We start from the raw sequence: 22,159 nt of genomic DNA on the forward strand, positions 1-22,159 counted from the left end.
TTAAAATTTCTTGAGACAAATGAAAATGAAACAAAATACCAAAACCTATGGAATACAGCAAAAGCGGTTCTAAGAGGGAAGTGTATAGTGGTAAACATCTATATCAAAAAGTAAAAAGACTTCAAATAACCTAATGATACACCTCAAGGAACTAGAAAAGCAAAACTAAACAAACCCCCAATTTTTTATTATTTTTTTTCTCCCTGAAAAAAGGCACCTAAAAAACCAAAGTTAATAGAAAGAAAGAATAAAGGAGCAGAAGTAAATGAAACCAAGACTAAAAGAATACAAAGATCAATGAAATGAAAATGGTTTTTTTTGAACAGGTAACCAAAATTGACAAACCTTTAACAAGACTGTGGGTGGGAGGGTGCGGGGGGAGAGAAGACCCAAATAAGCAAAACCAGAGGTGAAAAATGAGACATTGTCAGTGATACCACAGATATACAAAAGATCATTAGAGACTACTATGAACAACTGTACACCAAAAAATTGCAAAGCCTAGAAGAAATGTATGAACTCCCTGACACATTCAACCTACCGAGATTGGATGAGGAAGAAACAAAAGACCTCAACAAACCAGTAATGAGTAATGAGATTGAAGCCATATTTAAAAAAGTCTCTCAACCAAGAAAAGCCCAGGACCTGTTGCTTCACTGCGAAATTCTGTCAAACATTTAAAGAATTAATACCAATTCAACTCAAACTCCTCAAAACGAAATTTTTTTTGGAAGAGAAGGGAATACTTCCCAACTGATTCTACAAGGGCATCATTACCCTGATACTAAAACCAGACAAGGATGCAACAAGAAAATGACAGGCCAGCATCCCTGATGAACATAGATGCAAAAATCCTCGACAAAATACTAACAAACTGAGTTCAACAACACATTAAAAAGATCATCCTGGGATACATAGAGGGGAAGAACAGACACCAGGCATACTTGAGGGTGGGGAGTTGGAGGAAGGAGAGGATCAGAAAAAAAATACCTGTTGGGTACTATGCTAATTACCTGGATGATGAAATAATCTGTACATCAAGCCTCTGTGACACGCAGTTTACCCATATAACAAACCTGTGCATGTACCTCTCAACCTAAAAAAAAAGAGATTATCATGATCAAGTAGAATTCCCAGGGATGCAAGGATGATTCAACATACAGAAATCAGTAAACAAGGTACATCACATTAATACAATCAAGACCAAAAACCATATGATGATTTCAGTAGATGCTGAAAAAGCATTCAGTAGAATTCAACATCCCTTCTTGATAAAAATTCTCAACCAACTGGGTATAGAAGGAACATACTTCGGCCAGGTGTGGTGGCTCACGCCTGTAATCCCAGCACTTTGGGAGGCTGAGGTGGGTGGATCCCTTGGAGTCAGGAGTTTGAGACCAGCCTGGCCAACATGGTGAAACCCCATCTCTACTAAAAATACAAAGATTAGCTGGGTGTGGCGGTGCACACCTGTAATCCCAGCTATTTGAGAGGCTGAGGTGAAAGAATCACTTGAGCCAGGGGGGCGGAGGTTGCAGTGAGCTGAGATTGCGCCACTGCACTCCAGCCTGGGTGATAGAGTGAGACTGTATCTCAAAAGAGAAAAAAAAAAGAAGGAACGTATCTCAAACCATATATGACAAACCCACAGCTAACGTCATATTCAACAGTGAAAATTTGAATAATTTTTATCTAAGATCAGGAACAAGACAAGGATGTCCACTCTAACCACTTCTGTTCAACTTAGTACTTGAAGTCCTAGCCCAAGCAATTAGGCAAGAGAAAGAAATAAAGGGTACCCAAATCGGAAAGGAAGAAACCACATTATCTTTATTTGCATATGACATGATCCTGTATTTAGAAAAACCTCAAGACTCCACCAAAAACTGCTAGAACTGATAAACAAATTCAGTTAAATTTCAGGGTACAAAATCAACATGACAAAAATCTGTAACATTTCTGTACATCAACAGCAAGCAATCTGAAAAAGAAGTCAGAAAAGCAATCTCATTTACATAGCTACAAAAAATAAAATACCTAGGAATAAACTTAACCAAATAAGTGAAGAATCTCTGTGATGAAGACTATAAAAGATTGATGACAGAAATTGAAGAGGACATACAGAAAATGAAAAGATACTTCATACTCATGGATTAGAAGAATTAATATTGTTAATGGAGTTCGAGACCAGCCTGGCCAACATGGTGAAACCCCATCTCTACTAAAAATGGAAAAATTAGCCAGGCCTGGTGGCGGGCGCCTGTAATCCCAGCTACTCAGGAGACTGAGGCAGGAGAATCACTTGAACCTGGGAGGCAGAGGTTGCAGCAAGCCAAGATCATGCCACTGCACTCCAGCCTGGGCAACAGAGCGAGACTCCATCCCAAAAGTCAGTATTACCCAAAGTAATCTACAGAGTCAGTATAATCTCTATCAAAATACCAATGACATTTTTCACAGAAATAGAAAAAAAATCCTAAAATTTGTGTGGAATAACAGAAGACCTTGAATACCTAAAGCTATCCTGAGCAGAAAGAACAAAGTTGGAGACAATCACACTGCCTGACTTTGAATACCACAAAGCTATGGTAGCCAAAACACCTTGGTTCTATATGTATGTACACAAATTTTATACACACATAGGTATATAAAATACCTACAAAATTTTTGTTTTTTGAGACAGTGTCTCGCTTTGTTGCCGAGGCTGGAGTGCAATGGTGTGATCTTGGCTTGCTGCAACCTCTGCCTCCCAGGTTCAAGCAGTTCTCTGCCCCAGCCTCCCAAGTAGCTGGGATTACAGGCACCCGCCACAAATGCCTGGCTAATGTTTTTGTATTTTTAGTAGAGATGGGGTATCACCATCTTGGTCAGGCTGGTCTTGAACTCCTGACTTCATGATCCACCTGCCTCGGCCTCCCAAAGTGCTGGGATTACAGGTGTGAGTCACTGCACTCGGCCTAGACCTATAAAATTATACTTGGAGAATCCTGACAAAAAGGCTGGCTGAGAAAGCACACCCATAATTATACTCAACTCTCATATACAGAACTCCAGTTAACTTTGTAGTGCTTCATAGCCAAGACTCGCCAGAAATTGGCAGAACATCTCTAACATAAGAGAGACCAAAAGAAAGGGAAAAATGTACCTCAGAGATAACAAAAACAATGTAATAAGCAAAAGAAAAAATGTAAATGAACTGTAATTAATATTCTTGTAGAGGTAAGGTGAAGGAACAAGAATAAATTGCTATTTTCTAAAACAAGAACATTCAGAAAGCTTGGGAACTAAAAATAAGAGAGCTGAAATTTAAAATCAGTGATTGAATAAAGTTGAGAAAATATCTTATAAAACAAAAAGAGAAAACAAGAGATGACTTAGAGAAAAAAGATAAGAAACGGGGAAGCAAAATTCAAGTTGTCCAATGTTTAACTGACCGGAATTCCAGAAAAAGAGAATAGAGAAAATGAACAGCAGGATATTATCAAAGTAACAATGTAGGAGTAGATGGACATGCATCTGTTTCCAATACCATTGAGTGAAGAAAATAAACCACAGTACCATGAAATTGTAGAACACCAAGGATGAAGAGAAGCTGCAAAAACTGAAAAATCAACTCTTCAATCAGAAAATTGAGGTTTCAGGGCAAACCATTCTCCCAAAAACTGGAGGGAGAGGTACATACTGAGAATCACAGATTACCTCTAGAAACCTCACTGGATTCTCAGGGTAAAGAGGAAAATCTCCTCAAGCTTCAGGTAGGGAGAAGGGGAATCCTCATCTTGAAATAAGCCAGGGCACTCCTTAGCAATGGTTTGCTCTCAAAATAAACTGTTTTATCAAGCATAATTGACATGTGCTTTACCAGAGCCTAACTGACCTGGAGGAAGATGTGTTAGTTCATTTGGCATTGCTATAAAATACCCGAGACTGGTAATTTATAAAGAAGAGGGGTTTATTTGGCTCACATTTCTGCAGGCTGTACCAGAAGCATGGCACCAGCATCTATCTGCTCAGCTTCTGGTGAGGCCTCAGGAAGCTTTCCCTTATGGTGGGACACAAAGGGGAGCAGGCACAGCACATGGAGAGAGAGAGAGCAAGAGAGAGAGGGGAGGGAGGTGCCAGACTCTTTAACAACCAGATCTCGCACCAGCTCTTGCGTGAACCATAGTAATAGAGTAAGAACTCACTCGTAAGTGCAGGGACAACATCAAGCCATTCGTGAGGGATCTGGCCCCATGACCCAAACAGTTCCCACTAGGCCCCCACCTTCAACACTGGGAATCACATTTCAGCATGAGTTGGAGGGGAAAAATACCCAAAGTGTATCAGAAGGGAAACACCCAACCACAGCCCCCCTAGCCTTCCTGTCTTACCTAATGGGGGGGAGAAGGGAACCTGAGAAGCCCTTGTGAAAGTCACGGCCCAGGCACACAGGCTCACTAAAAGACTGAGAACTAATTATGTGGTTATAGGACACTCCCCCCACCACACAGACACCTCACCACCACCGATCTGTCTCCTGTATAATGATAGTGGATTACTGCTAAACAAACTAATTTTGAGACGCTGTTTTAATAAGGAGTCTTTAGGGAAACCAAGAAACGGTAAGAGATACAAAAACAAGGATGTGATTGCAACAACATGGATGCAGCTGGAGGCCATTATCCTTAGTGAATTAATGCTGAAACAACCAGAACTACATGTTCCCAACTCCTAAGTGGGAGCTAGACATTGGGTATTCATGGACATAAAGATGGGAACAGTAGACACTGGGGACTGCAAGACAGGGGAGAGAGGGAGGGGAGAAAGGGTTGAAAAGCTGCCTATTGGGTACTCTGCTCACGACCAGAGTAGCAGGATCAGTTGTACACCAGACCTCAGCATCACACAAAATACCCTTGTAACCTGCACAAGTCCCTCTGAATCTAAAATAAAAATTGATTTAGAAAAAGGACACTAAAGGAAATTTAACCTATACAGCTACACAAAACAGTAGACACAACCCAACTCTTAGCCAGAGAAACATAAAGCCTCAAGCAAAAGGACTCTTTACTGCAGTTTCTTCTATACAGTATATCATGTCTGCTTTCAACAGAAACTTACAAGACATGCTAAAAGACAAAAATCAAAAGTTGCATAGGGCATAACAAGAATCAGAACCATTGCCAAACTCATTTATGGCAGCAATTTTGGAATAATCAGCCAGGAAATTTTAAGTAAGTATGATTAATACACTAAAGGCTCTAATGGAGAAAGTAAACAACATGCAAGAAAAATGGATAACATAAGCAGACAATAGAAACTCTAAGAAAGAACCCAAAAGAAATACTAGAAATAAACAATACTATAACAGAAATGAAGAATGCCTTTGGACTTATTGATAGACTGGAAAGGACAATAGATAACCTGGGAAAGACTCAGTGAGCTTGAAGATATGTCAATAGAAAGTTCCAAAACTTAAACTGCAAAGAGAAAAAAGAATGAAAATGACAGAACATGGCAGGGCCTGGTGGCTCACACTGTATCTCAGCACTTCAGGAGGCCCAGGTGGGAAGATCACTTGAGACCAAGATTGAAGACCTGCCTGGGCAACAGAGAGAGATCTGTTGACTCCACAAAGAAGAAAAAGGAAAAGAATAGGATATCCAAAAACTGTGGGACAGTTATGAAATTATATATATTTAAGTCCTTGCTTTGGCTGAACATACACTAAAATTGGAACAATACAGAGACACAACATGTACAGCATGGCCCTGTGCAAGGATGATATGTAAGGTCATGAAGCATAGAAAAAACATTTCTAATTTTTTTTTTTTTTTAGATGGAGTCTCACTCTGTCACCCAAGCTGGAGTGCATGGCGTGATCCCGGCTCACTGCAACCTCTGCTGCCCAGGTTCAAGCGATTCTTCTGCCTCAGCCTCCCGAGTAGCTGCCACCACGCTTGGCTAATTTTTGTAATTTTAGTAGAGACAGGGTTTCACCATCTTGGGCAAGCTGGTCTTGAACTCCTGACCTCGTGTTCCACCTGCCTTGGCCTCCTAAAGTGCTGGGGTTACAGGTGTGAGGTACCTCACCCAGCCAACATTTCTTATTTATTTATTTATTTTTTAGATGGAGTCTCACTCTGTTGCCCAGGCTGGAGTGCAGTGGCATGATCTAGGCTCACTGCAAGCTCCGCCTCCTGGGCTTATGCCATTCTCCTGCCTCAGCCTCCCAAGTAGTTGGGACTACAGGCAAAGAAAACAGGAAAAGAGAGAAAAGAAAACAGGGAAAGAGAGAAAGGAATAGAAGAACCATCTGAAGTAATAATGTCTGAGTATTTTCAAAACTAAAGACAGACATCAAACCACAAATCCAGTTTAGAAAGTTAAGAAAACAAGCAAGATAAATACCAAATGCCAGGTGGGGTGGCTCACACCTGTAATCCCAGCACTTTGGGAGGCCGAGGTGGGCAGATTACTTGAGGTCAGGAGTTCAAGACCAGCCCGGCCAACATGGTGAAACCCTGTCTCTACTAAAAATACAAAAATTAGCCGGGCCTGGTGGCAGGTGCTTATGATCCCAGCTACTCAGGAGACTGAGGCAGGAGAATTGCTTGAACCTGGGAGGTGGAGGTTGCAGTGAGCTCTGGGCGCCACTGTACTCCAACCTGGGAGACAGAGTGAGACTCCATCTCCAAAAAAAAAATAATAAATAAATAGATAAATAAATACATACATACATACATACATACAAGAAAGTCTGTACCTAGGCATATCATAATCAAATAGCAGAAAATCAGATAACATCCTGCAAAAACCTAGAGGACAAAAAACACCTTGCTTATGGACAGTAGAGTGAAATATTTCTATATTTATTATGTTTTTAATTGTATTTTTATTTTTGTGGTTACCTGGTAAGTGTATGTATTTATGGGGTACATGAGATATTTTGATGCAGGTATACAATGTGTAATAATCACATCGGGATGAATGAGGTATCCATCACCTCAAGCATTTATCATTTTTTTGTATTACAAACCATCTTTATACTCTAGTTGTTTTTAAATATATAGTAAATTGTTGACTGGAGTCACCCTGTTGTGCTATCAAATAATAGATTTTATTCCTTCTATCTAATAATATTTTTGTATCCATTAGCTATCTCCTCCCCTACCCACCTACCCACTACCCTTCCCAGCCTCTGGTAACCATTGTTCTACTCTCTATTTCCATGAGTTCAACTGTCTTAATTTTTAGCTCCCACAAGTAAGTGAGAACATGCAAAGTTTGTCTTTCTATGCCTGGCTTCTTTTACTTAACATAATGACCCCCATTTCCACCCATGTTGTTGCAAATGACAGGATCATTCTTTTTTATGGCTGGATAGTGTGTGTGTGTGTATGTATGTGTGTGTGTGTTTTATATATGCCATCTTTCCTTTATCCATTTATCTGTTGATGGACACTTAGATTGATCCCAAATCTTAGCTATTGTGAATAGTGCTGCAGCAAATGTGATAATGAAGATATCTCCTTGATTTACTGATTTCCCTTCTTTTGGGTATATTCCTGGCAGTGGGATTGCTAAATCATATGGTAGTTCCATTTTTAGTTTTTTGAGGAACCTCCATACTGTTCTCCATGATGGCTGTAGTAATTTATATTCCCACCAGCAGTGTAGCAGGGTTCCCCTTTCTCCACATCGTTATTGCCTGTCTTTTGGATAAAAGCCATTTTAACTGGTGTGAGATGATATCTCATTGTAGTTTTGATTTGCATCTCCCTGACGGTCATGACGTAATATTGAGTGCCTTTTCATATACCTGCTTACCATTTGTATGTCTACTTTGGAGTAATGTCTATTCTGATCTTTTGCCCATCTTTAAATTGTATTACTAGATTTTTTTATTGAGTTGTTTGAGCTCTTAATCTATTCTGGTTATTAATCTCTTGTCAAATGGATAGTTTGCAAATGTTTTCTTCCATTTGGGGGATTGTCGCTTCACTTTGTTGATTGTATCCTTTGCTGCATAGAAGTTTTTACACTTGGTGTGATCCCATTTGTCCATTTTTGCTTTGGGTGCCTGTCTTTGTGGGGTATTACTCAAGAAATCTTTGCTCAGTGCAATGTCCTGGAGAGTTTTCCAAATGTTTTCTTTTAGTAGGTTCATAGTTTGAGGTTTTAGATTTAAGTATTTAATTCATTTTGATTTGATTTTTGTATATGGCAAGAGATAGGGATCTAGTTTCTTTCTTTCTTCTTTTTTTTTTTTTTTGAGACGGTGTCTCACTGTCTCCCAGGCTGGAGTACAGTGGTGTGATCACAACTCATTGCAACCTCCACCTCCCAGGTTCAAGCAATTCTAATGCCTCAGCCTCCTGAGTAGCTGGGATTTCAGGTGTATGCCACCATGCCTGGCTAATTTTTGTATTTTGAGTAGAGACAGGGTTTCACCATGTTGCCCAGGGTGGTCTCAAACTTCTGGCCTCAAGTGATCCACACTGGCCTTGGCCTCCTAAAGTGCTGGGATTATAGGTGTGAGCAAGTATCTAGTTGTATTCTACTATATATGGATATCCAGTTTTCCCAGCACCATTTATTGAAGAGACTGTTCTTTCCCCAATGTATGTTCTTGGCACATTTGTTGGAAATGTGTTCTCTGTAGATGTCTGGATATGTTTCTGGGTTATCTCTTCTATTCCATTGGTATGTATGTCTATTTTTATGCCAGTACCATGCTGTTTTAGTTACTATAACTCTGTAGTATAATTCAAATTCAGGTAATGTTACTCCTCCAGTATTGTTCTTTTTGCTCAGGATAGCTTTGGTTATTCTGGATCTTTCATGGTTCCAGGTAAACTTTAGGATTGTTTTTTCTATTTCTGAGAAGAAGTATTTTATTTTATTTGTAGCTATGGTACATGGGATTACTTTCTTGATTTCTTTTTCAGATTGTTCACTGCTGGCACATAAAAATGCTACTGATTTTTGTATGTTGGTTTTGTCTCCTTCAACTTTACTGAATTTATTAGTTCTAATAGTTTTTTTGGTGGAGTCTTTTGGATTTTCCAAATATAAGGTTATATTATCTATAAACAAGGATAATTTGACTTCTTCCTTTCTGGTTTGGATGCCCTTTCTTTCTGTTGTCTCATTGCTATCAGACTTACAGAGTGAAATATTTAAAGTATTGAAAGAAAAGCCCTACCAACCTATGGTAACTCCATGTTTCCAGTTGGTAGTTGCTTAGGCAAAACACCTTGGAGTCATTCTTGATTCTCCTTGTCCCTCACATCCCACATCCTGTCTTGTAGCATATCAAGATGTAATTAGAAAAAAAAAAAGTCTGTAATCCTCCCCTTCTACTTCTATCTCCTTGGTCCGAGCCATCATTATCTCTTCTCTGGATTATTGCTATAGACTCCATACCACAGTCTAAACAGAGCAACTAGAATGATTGAAGTCCAATCTAGTATTACTACAGAAGCTTCCCATTTCACCACCTGTCTATGAATTACTTAATTTCTCTGTGCCTCAGTTGCTTCATCTGTAAAAAGAGAATAATACCTCCTCAGGAGATTGTGTGATTTGATGAGGAGGCACTTGCTTAATACCAGCCTGATGCATAGAAAATAGTAAGGTTTAGCGGGTTTTTAAATTATTTGTATTTCCAATTTGCCCTTCAAATCAGAAGCTTAGTTTTGTCTTTTTCTTCAGTGCTTGAGGTGGGAGGGTTTGTAGAAACATTTGGATTCTGAATACCTATCTCATTGCTGTCAAGCAGAATCCTCTCTCTTTTAGTGCCTGAAAATATTCAGATGTCCAGAAACATTGTTAACCAAAGGAAATTCCATTTCTAGCTCTGCTGTTTGTGTAGGCAATGTAGTGGGTCAGTTTCCTGCACTGTGCAGAAATTGCTTTGTCAGTGGAAAATGTTATTTTTCTTGGTTTTACAGTTCCTAACTTTTGAGGCATTTGTTCCCTAGAGGATACTAAAAGAAGGAAATCTCCAGACAGCTGCCCACTGATTTTTTGCTTGAGCTTTATCTGATATTTTACCCTGACCCCTTTTGGTTTTTTATTACATTTGTAGCATCACATACCTAGGATTTTTTTTTTCTTCTTCATATAAGCCTTACCTATCTGGAACTGTCAGTACTCAGAAGGGACTTAGAGTGTTGAATGTTCCCACTCATATTTCCTGTTAGGCCTTATGCTTTTTATAACAAGCCAAAAAGAGTAAGAAAGATTTCACCATAGATTTGCTAATGGCAATGTAGGATGCAATGAGTGTGGTTTAATGGAAGAGCCCTGGGGTGGGGCCTGTTAGCCTTGCTCTGCCACTGACACCTGTATGACTGCCTGGGCTTGAGGTAAACCTTCTGCATAAATTCTAGCAAAAGAAGCTAGCTCAAAGAGGAGATTCAGTGTCTGAATGTCTGAGAGAGTGTGAAAATAAGAAAAGTTGGCCAGGCACAGTGGCTCACGCCTATAATCGCAGCACTTTGGGAGGCTGAGGTGGGCGGATCACCTGAGGTCAGGAGTTCAAGACCAGCCCGACCAACGTGGAGAAACCCCATGTCTACTAAAAATACAAAAAATTAGCCAGGTGTGGTAATGCAGGCCTGTAATTCCAGCTGCTCGGGAGGCTGAGGCAGGAAAAGCGCTTAAATGTGGGAGGCAGAGGTTGCGGCGAGCCAAGATCATGCCATTATACTCCAGCCTGGGTGACAGAGCGAAACTCCGTCTCAAAAAAAAAAAAAAGTCAAGTCACTTGAGACCCCAACCCACTAACAAGAGAAGAGGAACTGGGGCAGACTCGAACTGAACTGGTTCTGTAAAGCAGCCAGGGCACAGACCAGAGCGGACTATGGGCCTGAGCAGTGTATGCCCTTGGGGCCTGGAAAGTAGGGGCTGGGACTTCATTTCTTGAATAGAGGGAGAAGGAAAGACACGTGAGAATCTGGTTAAAAACCCAAAACAAACAAAACATTCTAGTAGCTTCAGCCCCTCCACTGGCATGGTGTCTTCTTGCCCCACAGACAATAGGCAGGCAAAGTGGATGGAAGCGAGTGCTAACATGATACACAGCTCCCAGGGCTTAGACACTTCCCACCTCAGCAAGCTGGACCCATCCGAGTTGTGGTGTCAGGGTAGAACAAATGATTCTGTTTTTTGAGACAGAGTGTTGCTCTGGTTGCCCAGGCTGGAGTGCAATGCCGTGATCTCGGCTCACCGCAACCTCCGCCTCCCAGGTTCGAGTGATTCTCCTGCCTCAGCTGCCCGAGTAGCTGGGATTACAGGCGCCCGCCAACACGCTCAGCTAATTTTTTGTATTTTAAGTAGAGATGGGATTTCACCATGTTGGCCAGGCTGGTCTCGAACTCCTGACCTCAGGTGATCCGCCCGCCTTGGCCTCCCAAAGTGCTAGGATTACAGGCCTGAGCTACTGCGCCTGGCCGAACAAATGATTCTTATATGCAGATTTTTTTTTTAATGATTATTATACTTTAAGTTCTAGGGTACATGTACACAACGTGCAGATTTGTTACATATGTATACATGTGCCATGTTGGTGTGCTGCACCCGTTAACTCGTCATTTACATCAGGTATATCTCCTAAGGCTATCCCTCCCCCCTCCCCCCTCCCCACGACAGGCCCCGGTGTGTGATGTTCCCCTTCCTGTGTCCAAGTGTTCTCATTGTTCAATTCCCACCTATGAGTGAGAACATGCAGTGTTTGGGAACAGCTAGGCCAGCCCCCATTGACTAGGGGAGATGATGGGAGCTTTGAGACACTCCTAGTAGCTGCAATTTTGTTATCCTGCACCCTGTTCACCTTCCAGGGCCACGCACCTCCATGGAAATACCTTATCTGTAAGCCTTGTGTCTCTACTTCAGTTTAGGCCTCCTAGACTGTAGCAGAGAAAAACAAAAAATAGACCAGGTTTTAGGCACTGCAGGAAAAAAAAAGTGTGTTCATTCTCTGAGCCTCCGAAGTAATGCGGCTATTATATTTAGATGGATCAGTAAAAGGAGAAACTTCTTTAGGTTTTTAGGCTTAGGATTCAGCACTGAGATTTCTCTGTGCTCTGAAGGACCATCCAGTAACTGTAGTTCCAATAACTTTCCTTAGTTTCTTGTTACAATCGCGATTCCAGTGGTTATCAAACTTCTTCCTAGTGGATTGCTTTTCCACTCTTGATTGACATTACTTGTTCCCAGGTGTTTTTTTGCTGTTGCAAACGGTGTTGAAATAAACATCTTTGTACTTAAATGATTTTTTTTTTTTTTTTTTTTTTTGGTGAGACGGAGTCTCACTCTGTCGCCCAGGCTGGAGGTGCAGTGGCGCGATCTCGGCTCACTGCAAGCTCCGCCTCCTGGGTTCACGCGATTCTCCTGCCTCAGCCTCCTGAGTAGCTGGGACTACAGGCGCCCACCACCACGCCTGCCTATTTTTTTGTTTTTTTTTTTTTTTTAGTAGAGACGGGGTTTCACCGTGTTAGCCAGGATGGTCTCGATCTCCTGACCTCGTGATCCACCCGCCTTGGCCTCCCAAAGTGCTGGGATTGCAGGCATAAGCCACTGTGCCCAGCCAATATATGTGTATTTTAACAGTAAATTTTTAACATTAAACCACTGACTTAATTCATTTATTGAATTTTGTTGTTGTAGTATATCACACATAGAGTACACCAGTCATTTATCAATAACTGACATGTTCACAAAATGAACACATGCTCATAATCACTACTCATATCAACACAGAAAATTACCAGCACCCTGGAAGCCTCGCTCAGCTTCTCTCTCTCAAAATCACTACCACCTCCTTCCTGTCCAGGGCAAACAGTATCCTGATTTCTAAGATCATTGATTTGTTTTACCTACTTAGTAGCTTTAAATTTTTTAAATTGAAGACATAGTATATTATTCTTTGGAGTCTGGCTCCCCACCTCCTTATTGTATGTTAAGATTCATCTGTGTTGTTGGTAATGTAGCAGAGTTCATTTTTCTGTTGCTGTATAGTATATCATTATATGCATAGAGCACTTTTATTTATTCATTCTCATTGCACTGTTCTATAGTGCCACCTTGCCATAAACCAGGCATCCATATCTCAGGGGCTGTTTCTGGACCTGTCATTCTGTTTCGTTGATATATTTGTCTATCCTTGTGCCAGAAACTGTCTTTCTTATGGCTATATCATTAACTTAGCTAATGGTTAGAGCTATGTAATGTAGATAATTATAGCTGTATAATAATAATGTATCGATATCTGGTAGAATAAGTTCTTCTACTTTGTTATTCTTTTAAAACTAGCTTGACTATTCTTGGCCCTGTGTATTTCATTTAAGTTTTACAAACAAGTTGAAATTACTCCTTCCCCTCCAAAAACAAAAAAGCATGCTAGAATTTTGATTGGGAATTCTTTGAGGAGAATGGCCATCTGTACTATGTTAAATCTTCCTGTCCCTGAAAGTGGTATGTCTGTTTATGTGGGTCTTTAATTTCTCTCAATAGTGTTTTATAGTTTTCTGTGTTAAGGTCTTATATATCTTTCATTGATTTACTCTTACATATTCAGTGGGCTTTTAAATGTAATAAATGGTATTTTAAAAATGATTCCTAATTATTGCATGTATTGGAGACATTTTTATATATTAAAGCCTAAGTTTTTAATTATAAGATTTTATGAGATTTAAGGTATATATCATTTTAAGAATCACTTAATATTCAAATTCAAATCACCATGGGAATACTGGGTAAATTGAGGAAAGTAAAGTTGGATTAAATCCAGGGTTGTATCCTTGGAGAATTCAAAAGGAACCAAGAGCTTGTTCCTCAACTGTGTGGGTTCTGTGTTGGTTGCTTAGAGAGATTGCCTTAGGGCTTGCTTCCTCTCTCAGCTAAAGTCATTGGGATTTGGCAGTCAGGGTGCTTTTGTTTTTCAGGTACCCTGAGCCCTCTCCTAGCCAGCCCGCATCTGTGAGCACTCAGTAAACACAGAGCAGGAGGGAATCGCAGTGAACGGGGATTTCCGTCAGTCCTGCCCACTGGCTGTTCTTGGACCGACAGGCTTCTCTCTCATTCTAAACTCCCCAGCAGTGGAGCAGTAAACCCGGCCATGGTCAGGCATAGCACATGTCCTGAAATGATGGGGACTGGACCTGTTGCCTTAAACTCACGCCTGCTTTGTTTTTCCAGGTCTATAAGGGAGAATTCCAACTACCTGACTTTCTTAAAGAAAAACCACAGGTACTGTGTCTGCTTTTTCCTCCTGATGTATACTAGATTGGCTCTCGCATTGAAGTAATATTTTTAAAGAGATAATGAAATTAAAAAGACAGAAACAAGAAACCAAAAAGAAAAGAAGAGATAATGGTATGTGCTGGTGGAAGAAAGATCAGCCTCTGGGACTTGTTGATTTTAACAATAATTTAACACAGTCTTAATTTCAGAGAGCTCAGTGTCTCCCAAAACCAGGGAAATACTTTATTGGTAACCAAATGCTGATTGTTTGAGGTCCTGCACAAGCCGCCCAGTGGGTAAAGCTACTCCAGCCTTCCAGTGCCTAATTTGAAATAAAAATGTGCAGCGACCCTCTCTGTTCCTACTGTGTGTACTGTACATCCATGCCCCTTTGGCTTTTCTCATTTGGAGCCCAGAAGACTTATACATATATTATGCACACAGTTACTGGCCCTTTGGAAGGACACCAAGAGTTTGAAGGATTAAAGCCAGCACGGTGGCTCATGCCTGTAATCCCAGCAGTTTGGGAGGCCGAGGTTGGTGGATCACTTGAAGTCAGGAGTTCAAGACCAGCATGGCCAACATAGTGAAACCTCAACTCTACTAAAGATACAGAGATTAGCCAAGTATTGTGGAAGGTGCCTGTAATCCCAGCTACTTGGGAGGCTGAGACAGGAGAATCACATGAACCGAGAGGTGGAAGTTGCTGAGCCAAGATTACACTGCTGCACTACAGCCTGTGTGACAGAACAAGACTGCCTAGCTAAAAAGAAAAAATTAGCTAGGCATGGGGGCACAGGCCTATGGTCCCAGCTACTTGGGAGGCTGAGGTAGGAGGATCGCTTGATCCCGGGAGGTGGCAGTTACCATGAGTCTAGATTGTGCCAAAAAAAAAAATTAAGCAGATTCAGAGTTTTCCCTGTAACGTCCACTCTCACTGACTTGCATTCCAATCCTGTTTCCTGGGTTGGAAAGAAACAGGGAGTCTTGCAGCTGACATGCCTAGAGGAGCCCGCGTCCTGCCTCTGGGTATCACCTGTCATCCCCATATAGAAGTCAGAAAAAATGGGCACCCATGGTCTGAGTGCGGCCGACTTCCCTTGCCAGCATGGCATTGATGCATGTTGCCTCCAGGCTGCTGCTGTCAGTGATTAGCTTGTCAGTAGGAAAAGGAGACTCAGTTCTGAACTCAGTTTCTAAAAGCGTTCCAGATAGAGATTGGTGAAGCAACACCGCCTCATAGACTTGTGTGAAGTCCAGTTGCCTGAAGCAAGCCTGGAGTAAATGGGCTGCCCTCTCTGAGGGAAGCCATGTCTCACACCAGAGTTGAAGCCTCTTCCTTCCTGACCCTTGTCTAAAAACATTCAGCCGCCAGTAATTGATACATATGACTTGAGTGCTTCAAAGTACTTGCAAGGCATATTCTTACTCACATATATTTACTATTCATCCATTCATTCACTTATTCACCAGTTGTTTACCCAGCGTGTACTATAGTGAGGCATTGGAGTAAGCCCTCAGGAGTCACAGGAGGAGCTCCTGATTTATCCAGAAGACTCCAACCACCTCGTGCAGACAAGGGGGCACAGAGCTCTGGGCCCAGAGCTGGGCATGAGGTCCCAGAAACCTGGGCAGATTCATGAACAGACTCACTCACAGGCTGTGGAAGTTGGAGCCAGAGAATATTCCAAAAGGCTGTCTTGAAGGAATATAAAATCCAAAAGTGCCCGGGCATGGTGGTTTACACCTGTAATCCCAGATTGCCTGAAGTCAGAAGTTCGAGATCAGTCTGGCCAACGGTGACACCCTGTCTCTACTAAAAATACAAAATAATTAGCAAGACTTGGTGGTGTGGGCCTGTAATCCCAGCTACTCAGGAGGCTGAGGCAGGGGAATTGCTTGAACCAGGGAGGTGGAGGTTGCAGTGAGCCAATACTGCACCTCTGCACTCCAGCCTGGATGACAGTGAAAGTCCATCAAAAAAAAAAAAATTCCAAAAGCTGGTTTGCATAACAAGTCTGAAGAAGTCAAGAAAAGGAATTTGAGACTAAAACTAAAGGGACACCCCTGCTTCACAACATACCTAAAAATATTTCCAAGTGGATCACACACCTAAATGTGAAAGGCAAAATGATGAAGTTGTTACAGGCCTGCTCACGCCTGTAATGCCAGCACTTTGGGAGGCTGAGGCAGGCAGATTGCTTGAGTCCAGGAGTTCAAAACCAACCTAGGAAACAGAGCCAAACCTCACCTCTACTAAAAATACAAAAAATTAGCCAGGTGTGGTGCATGCCTGTAGTCGCAGCTATTTGGGAGGCTGAGGTGGGAGGATCACCTGAGCCCCAGAGGTCGAGGCTGCAATGAGCCAAGATCACACCACTGCACTCCAGCCTGGGCAATCAACCCTGTTGCACAAAAACGAAGAAGAAAATAATAGAGGAGACCATCTTTATGACCATAAGAGGAAAGGATTTCTTAAGCCCTAAAAAGTACTAATTATTAATTTAAAGGTGGATAATATGAACTACTTTATAATTAAGGATGTTTATGTAATAAAAATCATCATAAGAAGAGTAAAAAAGTGAGCCTAAGTAGGAGAACATATTTGAAACAAAGGACTCATCTGGGGCCGAGCTCAGTGGCTCATGAGCCTGTAATCCCAGCACTTTGGGAGGCCAAGGTGGGTGGATCACGAGGGCAGGAGTTTGAGAACAGACTGGCCAACATAGTGAAACCCCATCTCTACTAAAAATACAAAAAAAATTAGCTGGGCGTGGTGGCAGGCGACTAATCCCAGCTACTTGGGAGGCTGAGGCAGGAGAATCGCTTGAACTCAGGAGGCAGAGGCTGAAGTGAGCCAAGATCGTGCCACTGCACTCCAACCTGGGTAACAGTGTGAGACACTGTCTCCAAAAAAAAAAAAAAAAAAGGGACTCATCTGTGGAATATAGATCTTTCCTACAAATCATAAGGGAATTTTTTTTTAATTGGGCAAAAAGCCTGGACAACATAGCAAGACCCTATCTCTATCAAAAAATTAGCTGGGCAGGGCCAGGTGCAGTGGCTCACACCTGTAATCCTAGCACTTTGGGAGGCTGAGGCGGGTGGATCACTTGAGATCAGCAGTTCAAGACCAGCCTGGTAAACATGGCAAAACCCCATCTCTAAGAACAAATACCAGAAAAATTAGGCAGGCATGGTGGCACACACCTGTAATCCCAGCTGCTCCCGAGGCTGAGGCAGGAAAATTGCTTGAACCCAGGAGGCAGAGGTTGCAGTGAAGTGACATTGCACCACTGCACTCCAGCCTGGGTGACACAGCAAGACTCGATCTCGAAAAAAAAGCTGAGCGTGGTGGCATACTTGGGAAGCTGAGGCAGGATGATCCCTTGAGCCCAGGCAGTGAGCTGTGATTGTGCCACTGCACTCCAGCCTGGGTAACAGAGGGAAACCTTGTCTACTAAAAAAAGAAACAAAAAATCATGCAGAAGCACGCACGCACACAGACACACACACACATAGAAAAGGGCCCATAAGGTCTTAAATGAGCTGAAACCCAAAGAACCTTCGGATTCAATAATTAGCTAGAATGGTTCATAAAACTCGGGAAAGTGCAGTACTTAACAATTACAGGTTTATAAAGGATGCAGATCAGGACCCGCCATAAGATAGAAGTGGGCCCGGGAGGGTCCTGAATGTGGAGCTTCTGCGCCTCCTCTCTGTGGAATCAGGGCATGTCACCCTCCCAGCACACCCATGTGTTCGCCAACCTGGAAGTGCCACTGAACCCCACACCCAGCGTTTTTATCGGGGTTTATTTATGCAGGCAAGATTGATTCATTCATTGGTCATGTGTTAGAACTCAATCTCCAGCCACCCTCCCCTCCCCAGAGTTGAGGCGGGCTCCAAGCCCCAGCCCCCTGATCCCATGGTTGGTCTTTGTGGTGAGCAACCCCATCCTGAGTCATCTCATACCATAAACCCAGATGTGATCCAAGGGCCTCAGAAATAACAAAGACACTCTTGTTACTCAGGGAATTCCGAGGATTCGGCATTTCCCTCCCAGGAACCAGGGGGAAAGGCCAGATTCTTAAGCATACCACAGTAGTGCACTGAGTTCATCTGAAAGTGAACAGAGCCTGCGGGCCACCCCTGGTGTTTCAGTGGGGGCAGTCACTTCTCGTGCTGACCAACTTCAAGGACATTAAAACATCTTTTCTTTCCTTTAACAGACTGAGCAAGTGGAGTAGCAGGACCAGGAGCCTCTTCCATACATGAGGTGAGGGTTGGGGAACATTGCTGGGTTTTCCTGTTTCCCACTTGGACTCTTGCAGGGGGCCCGGTGGCTGAGGTGGAGAGCACAGCTCTGGAGTCCGTCTGCCCAGGTTGGAATCCTGGCTCTTCACTTTCTGTGTGGCAGCGAGCGCGTTACTTCACCTCTGTCTTCATTTATTCATCTGTGAAATGAGGATGATATTAATAAGAGCGTGGTGGTGAGAATTAATCATCATTCAAGACCCTGGCTCATAATAAGCAAACAATAGTATTGTTATTTTTATTATGAACCATGAAATATTTCAGCTGAAAGGGACCTAGAGGCCATCAAGCCCAACTCCTTGTTTTCTGATAAGGAAGCTGGTCCCAGAGGGAGCAGGTCGTTTTGTCAAGACCATAGTCCAGAGGCAGGGAAACCCAGAACACAGGAGCGACTGCTTACTTCTGGTTCCCTGTTCGGCCAGGGCCCCAGCTGCCCATCCCTGCCTCCAAGGGCTTTCTCTGTGTGCTGGACTTGCAGAGGTTTTTCCACTACTGCAGTTTTTGTTTGTTTCTTGGTTGGTTTTTCAAGTTTGCCCTTGCTTGTTTTAATGTATTATGGATGGCTTATGTAAGTAACCTACATTGTCTCATTGGACTAAGCACTACATTGTGGACAAGGCCAGCCCTGCCTTTTAAGCCCTCTTTCTATCTGAGTATGTGGCCCTCATCAGGCACATGTCCAGGGATACCAGCTCATGAGTGGCAAAGCTGGTTTCTCAGCCCAGATCTCCAGGTGCAGCTGCTCAGAGCTCCTACCCTTCTCCCAGACTTACAGTCTCTGCTTAAGCAACCCAAACTTGCTTAAGATCACTTTTGCTCCAAATGATATGGCAAAGCCTTTGATCAGTTGGAACTTGAACAGCCTTTTAAAAAAGTCTGATATTGGCTGGGCACAGTGGCTCACACGTGTAATATCAGCACTTTGGGGGCCAAGGTAGGTGGATCACAAGGTCAGGAGTTCGAGACCAGCCTGGTCAACATAGTGAAACCTCGTCTCTACTAAAAATACAAAAATTAGCCAGGTGTGGTGGCGGGGACCTGTAATCCCAGCTACTTGGGAGGCTGAGGCAGGAGAATCGCTTGAACCCGGGAGGCGGAGGTTGCAGTGAGCTGAAATCACACCACTGCGCTCCAGCCTGGGTGAAAAGAGCAAGACTTTGTCTCAAAAAAAAAAAAAAAAAAATAGCTGGGTGTGGTGGTGGGCCCATATAGTCCCAGCTACTCAGGAGGCTGAGGCAGGAGAATTGCTTGAACCCGAGAGGGTGCAGTGAGCCGAGATCACACCACTGCCCTCTAGCCTGGGTGACAGAGTGAGACTTCATCTCAAAAATAAATAAATAAATAAAAATAAATAAAATCTGATATTGATAGTGATTTTTTCTCATAGTTTACTTGCTGACTTTTGTTTTTATTTTTACTTTATATAATAATGATGTATTATGCATACTCCATACCAGGCATAAAATACCAAGCATTTTATGTGTATAAGATGATAATATATATAACTGATATGCTAAATTATATATACATCTATATATAAAATTGTATTCAGTTCTCAAACCATTCTGGCAAGCTGGTAGTATTCCTGTTTTACTAGTGAGAAAACAGGTTGAATGTGACTTGCGGTGCGTTGATGGATTATGGACATAAGAAGCACATGGACACTGCTCCATCATCTCAAAACCCCAGATGGCAGCAAGCTGCTCATATTGACAGGCTCTAGGATTCAGGTTTCCTTTTTGCTGAGGAGCAAACGCTGAATTATTCTGTGGGTCTGCATATTTAACAGCAGTTATCAGGCCTTGGCTAACTTTGTTTTTATAAAATGCTTTCAAAGTTCATTCGTAATTTCCCTACCCACCCCACCAAACACTCACAAGGCCTCATTTCCTGACCAGTGTATTGGAGGATGGACTGCATTGGCAGCTGCCTCCGCAGCATTTCACCCTTGCCTTTGTGTGGAGGCCGGGAGGGGCCCACCTGTGGTGAGGAGGACTCAGGAGAACCGGGGACACAGCAGAGCCCTGAGGACAGATACTATCTTATCTTGTAGGTCCCTTTGGCATTTCAGTAACAGTCACTGTGTTCTCCAGAGCTTCCTTTAAACAACCTTAGGACCCATTTCTTCCCGTGACGAAGAATCAGGTGCTGACCCCTGGACACTTAAAGAACCTTAGGACCTATTTCTTCACACGAGGAGGAATCAGGGTCTTGTCCCCTGGACACTTTAAGAACCTTAGGACTTAGCCGGGCATGGTGGCGGGTGCCTGTAGTCCCAGCTACTCAGGAGGCTGAGGCAGGAGAATGGCGTGAACCCAGGAGGTGGAGCTTGCAGTGAGCCGAGATCGCACCACTGCACTCCAGCCTGGGCGACAGAGCGAGACTCCATCTCAAAACAAAACAAAACAAAAAAAACCTTAGGACCCATTTCTTCACATGAGGAGGAATCAGGGTGCTGACCCCTGGACACCTGATGCCCCTGACAGTACCCCCACAGTAGCATCAATAGCAGACGACAGTAGCAGTTATTTAGAAATGGGCAGGAGCAGCCCTGGCTTTGGCCACCATCTGCTTGCTTTGCTCCCAGCAGCTACTTGCATGTATCTGAAAGCACCAGAGTGAGGGCGCGTGTGCCTCCCAGGCAGCGCTCCTGAGGCAGCTGTTCTCAACGTCCATCCTCCTGGCCCCTGACCTGCAGCAACCTCCCCAGCCGCCTGGCTTGTCCAGGCCTGTAGCTGGGAAGGAAGAGATGAAGACACAGGAACACAACGGGACTCCACACCCGTAACCACGTTCTGTTTGTTCGCCCTAGGAAAGACTGCTGCCTTTTCAGCGGAAGGGAAATTCCTAGGACTGGCTATCCCCTGCCGAGCTCAGTGGAGCGTCTGCACCTTGGCTATGTCTCCTCTGCTTTTGCCAGTTTCCTCCCACTGAGAGGATGCAGGTGTCCGCACAGCTTTGGGCCTCATGAGGGCTCTGCCTCCTGAGCAAAGAGCTCTTGATCCTGATTCCATGCACAGCCCTGCGGTAAGGAGCCCAGAAGAAACGTGTTTCCTGTTAAAACTGCTCTTGTCCTCTTTTCTTACCCGATTATGAAGTTTGTGTTCAAGGAGAGGGTTTAAAAATGGGATCCTGTAAGCAGACTTGGGCAGTCTCCTTTTGAAATAGGTTGTCTGTACATGTTCTAATGTTTTGTAGAACACATGTTGCCTGTTTAAGTGTATTGATGTGAATAATATTAAATAATTATTTAATTCATTGTATTGTTTCTGAGAAGTTGGGAAATTATCATTATACATTTACAACTTAATGACTTTTGTATTTTATTTTTCAAAATAAAAGCTTTCAATGTGAAGCATTCTGGTAGTTACATGTTTTCATTAATGTGATTTCAAAGAAGCACAGACCTTATCAGACGCTGGTGTGATAAACCAAAGTTTCCTCGGTTGGCTGTATTGTGGATACTCCCCTGGAGCCATCACTTTTTTTGGGGGGGAGTGGTGGTGGGTAGAGACAGGGTCTCGCTACATTCCCCAGCCTGGACTCAAATGATCCTTCTGCCTTAGCCTCCCAAAGTACTAAATTACAGACGTGAGCCACAGTGCCTGGC

At 42.9% G+C, this 22,159-nt stretch overlaps 1 protein-coding gene and 1 pseudogene across 1 annotated transcript in view; both read left to right on the forward strand.

Annotated features, from left to right (window-relative positions):
- Positions 1-21,907, forward strand: part of TPST1 (tyrosylprotein sulfotransferase 1) — a 140,727-nt gene extending 118,820 nt beyond the window's left edge. Inside the window, exons 4-6 of the mRNA XM_008018263.3 lie at positions 14,188-14,238; positions 18,465-18,511; positions 21,362-21,907. Of these exons, the coding sequence (XP_008016454.1) occupies positions 14,188-14,238; positions 18,465-18,482 (69 nt within the window). The 3' untranslated portion in view covers positions 18,483-18,511; positions 21,362-21,907. The remainder of the gene's footprint in view (positions 1-14,187; positions 14,239-18,464; positions 18,512-21,361) is intronic.
- On the forward strand, positions 5,686-5,798 carry LOC119621405 (U6 spliceosomal RNA; annotated as a pseudogene).
- Positions 21,908-22,159: the final 252 nt, after the last annotated feature.

The sequence above is a fragment of the Chlorocebus sabaeus genome, chromosome 28 (genome assembly GCF_047675955.1).
Source record: "Chlorocebus sabaeus isolate Y175 chromosome 28, mChlSab1.0.hap1, whole genome shotgun sequence".
Lineage (NCBI taxonomy): Eukaryota > Metazoa > Chordata > Mammalia > Primates > Cercopithecidae > Chlorocebus > Chlorocebus sabaeus.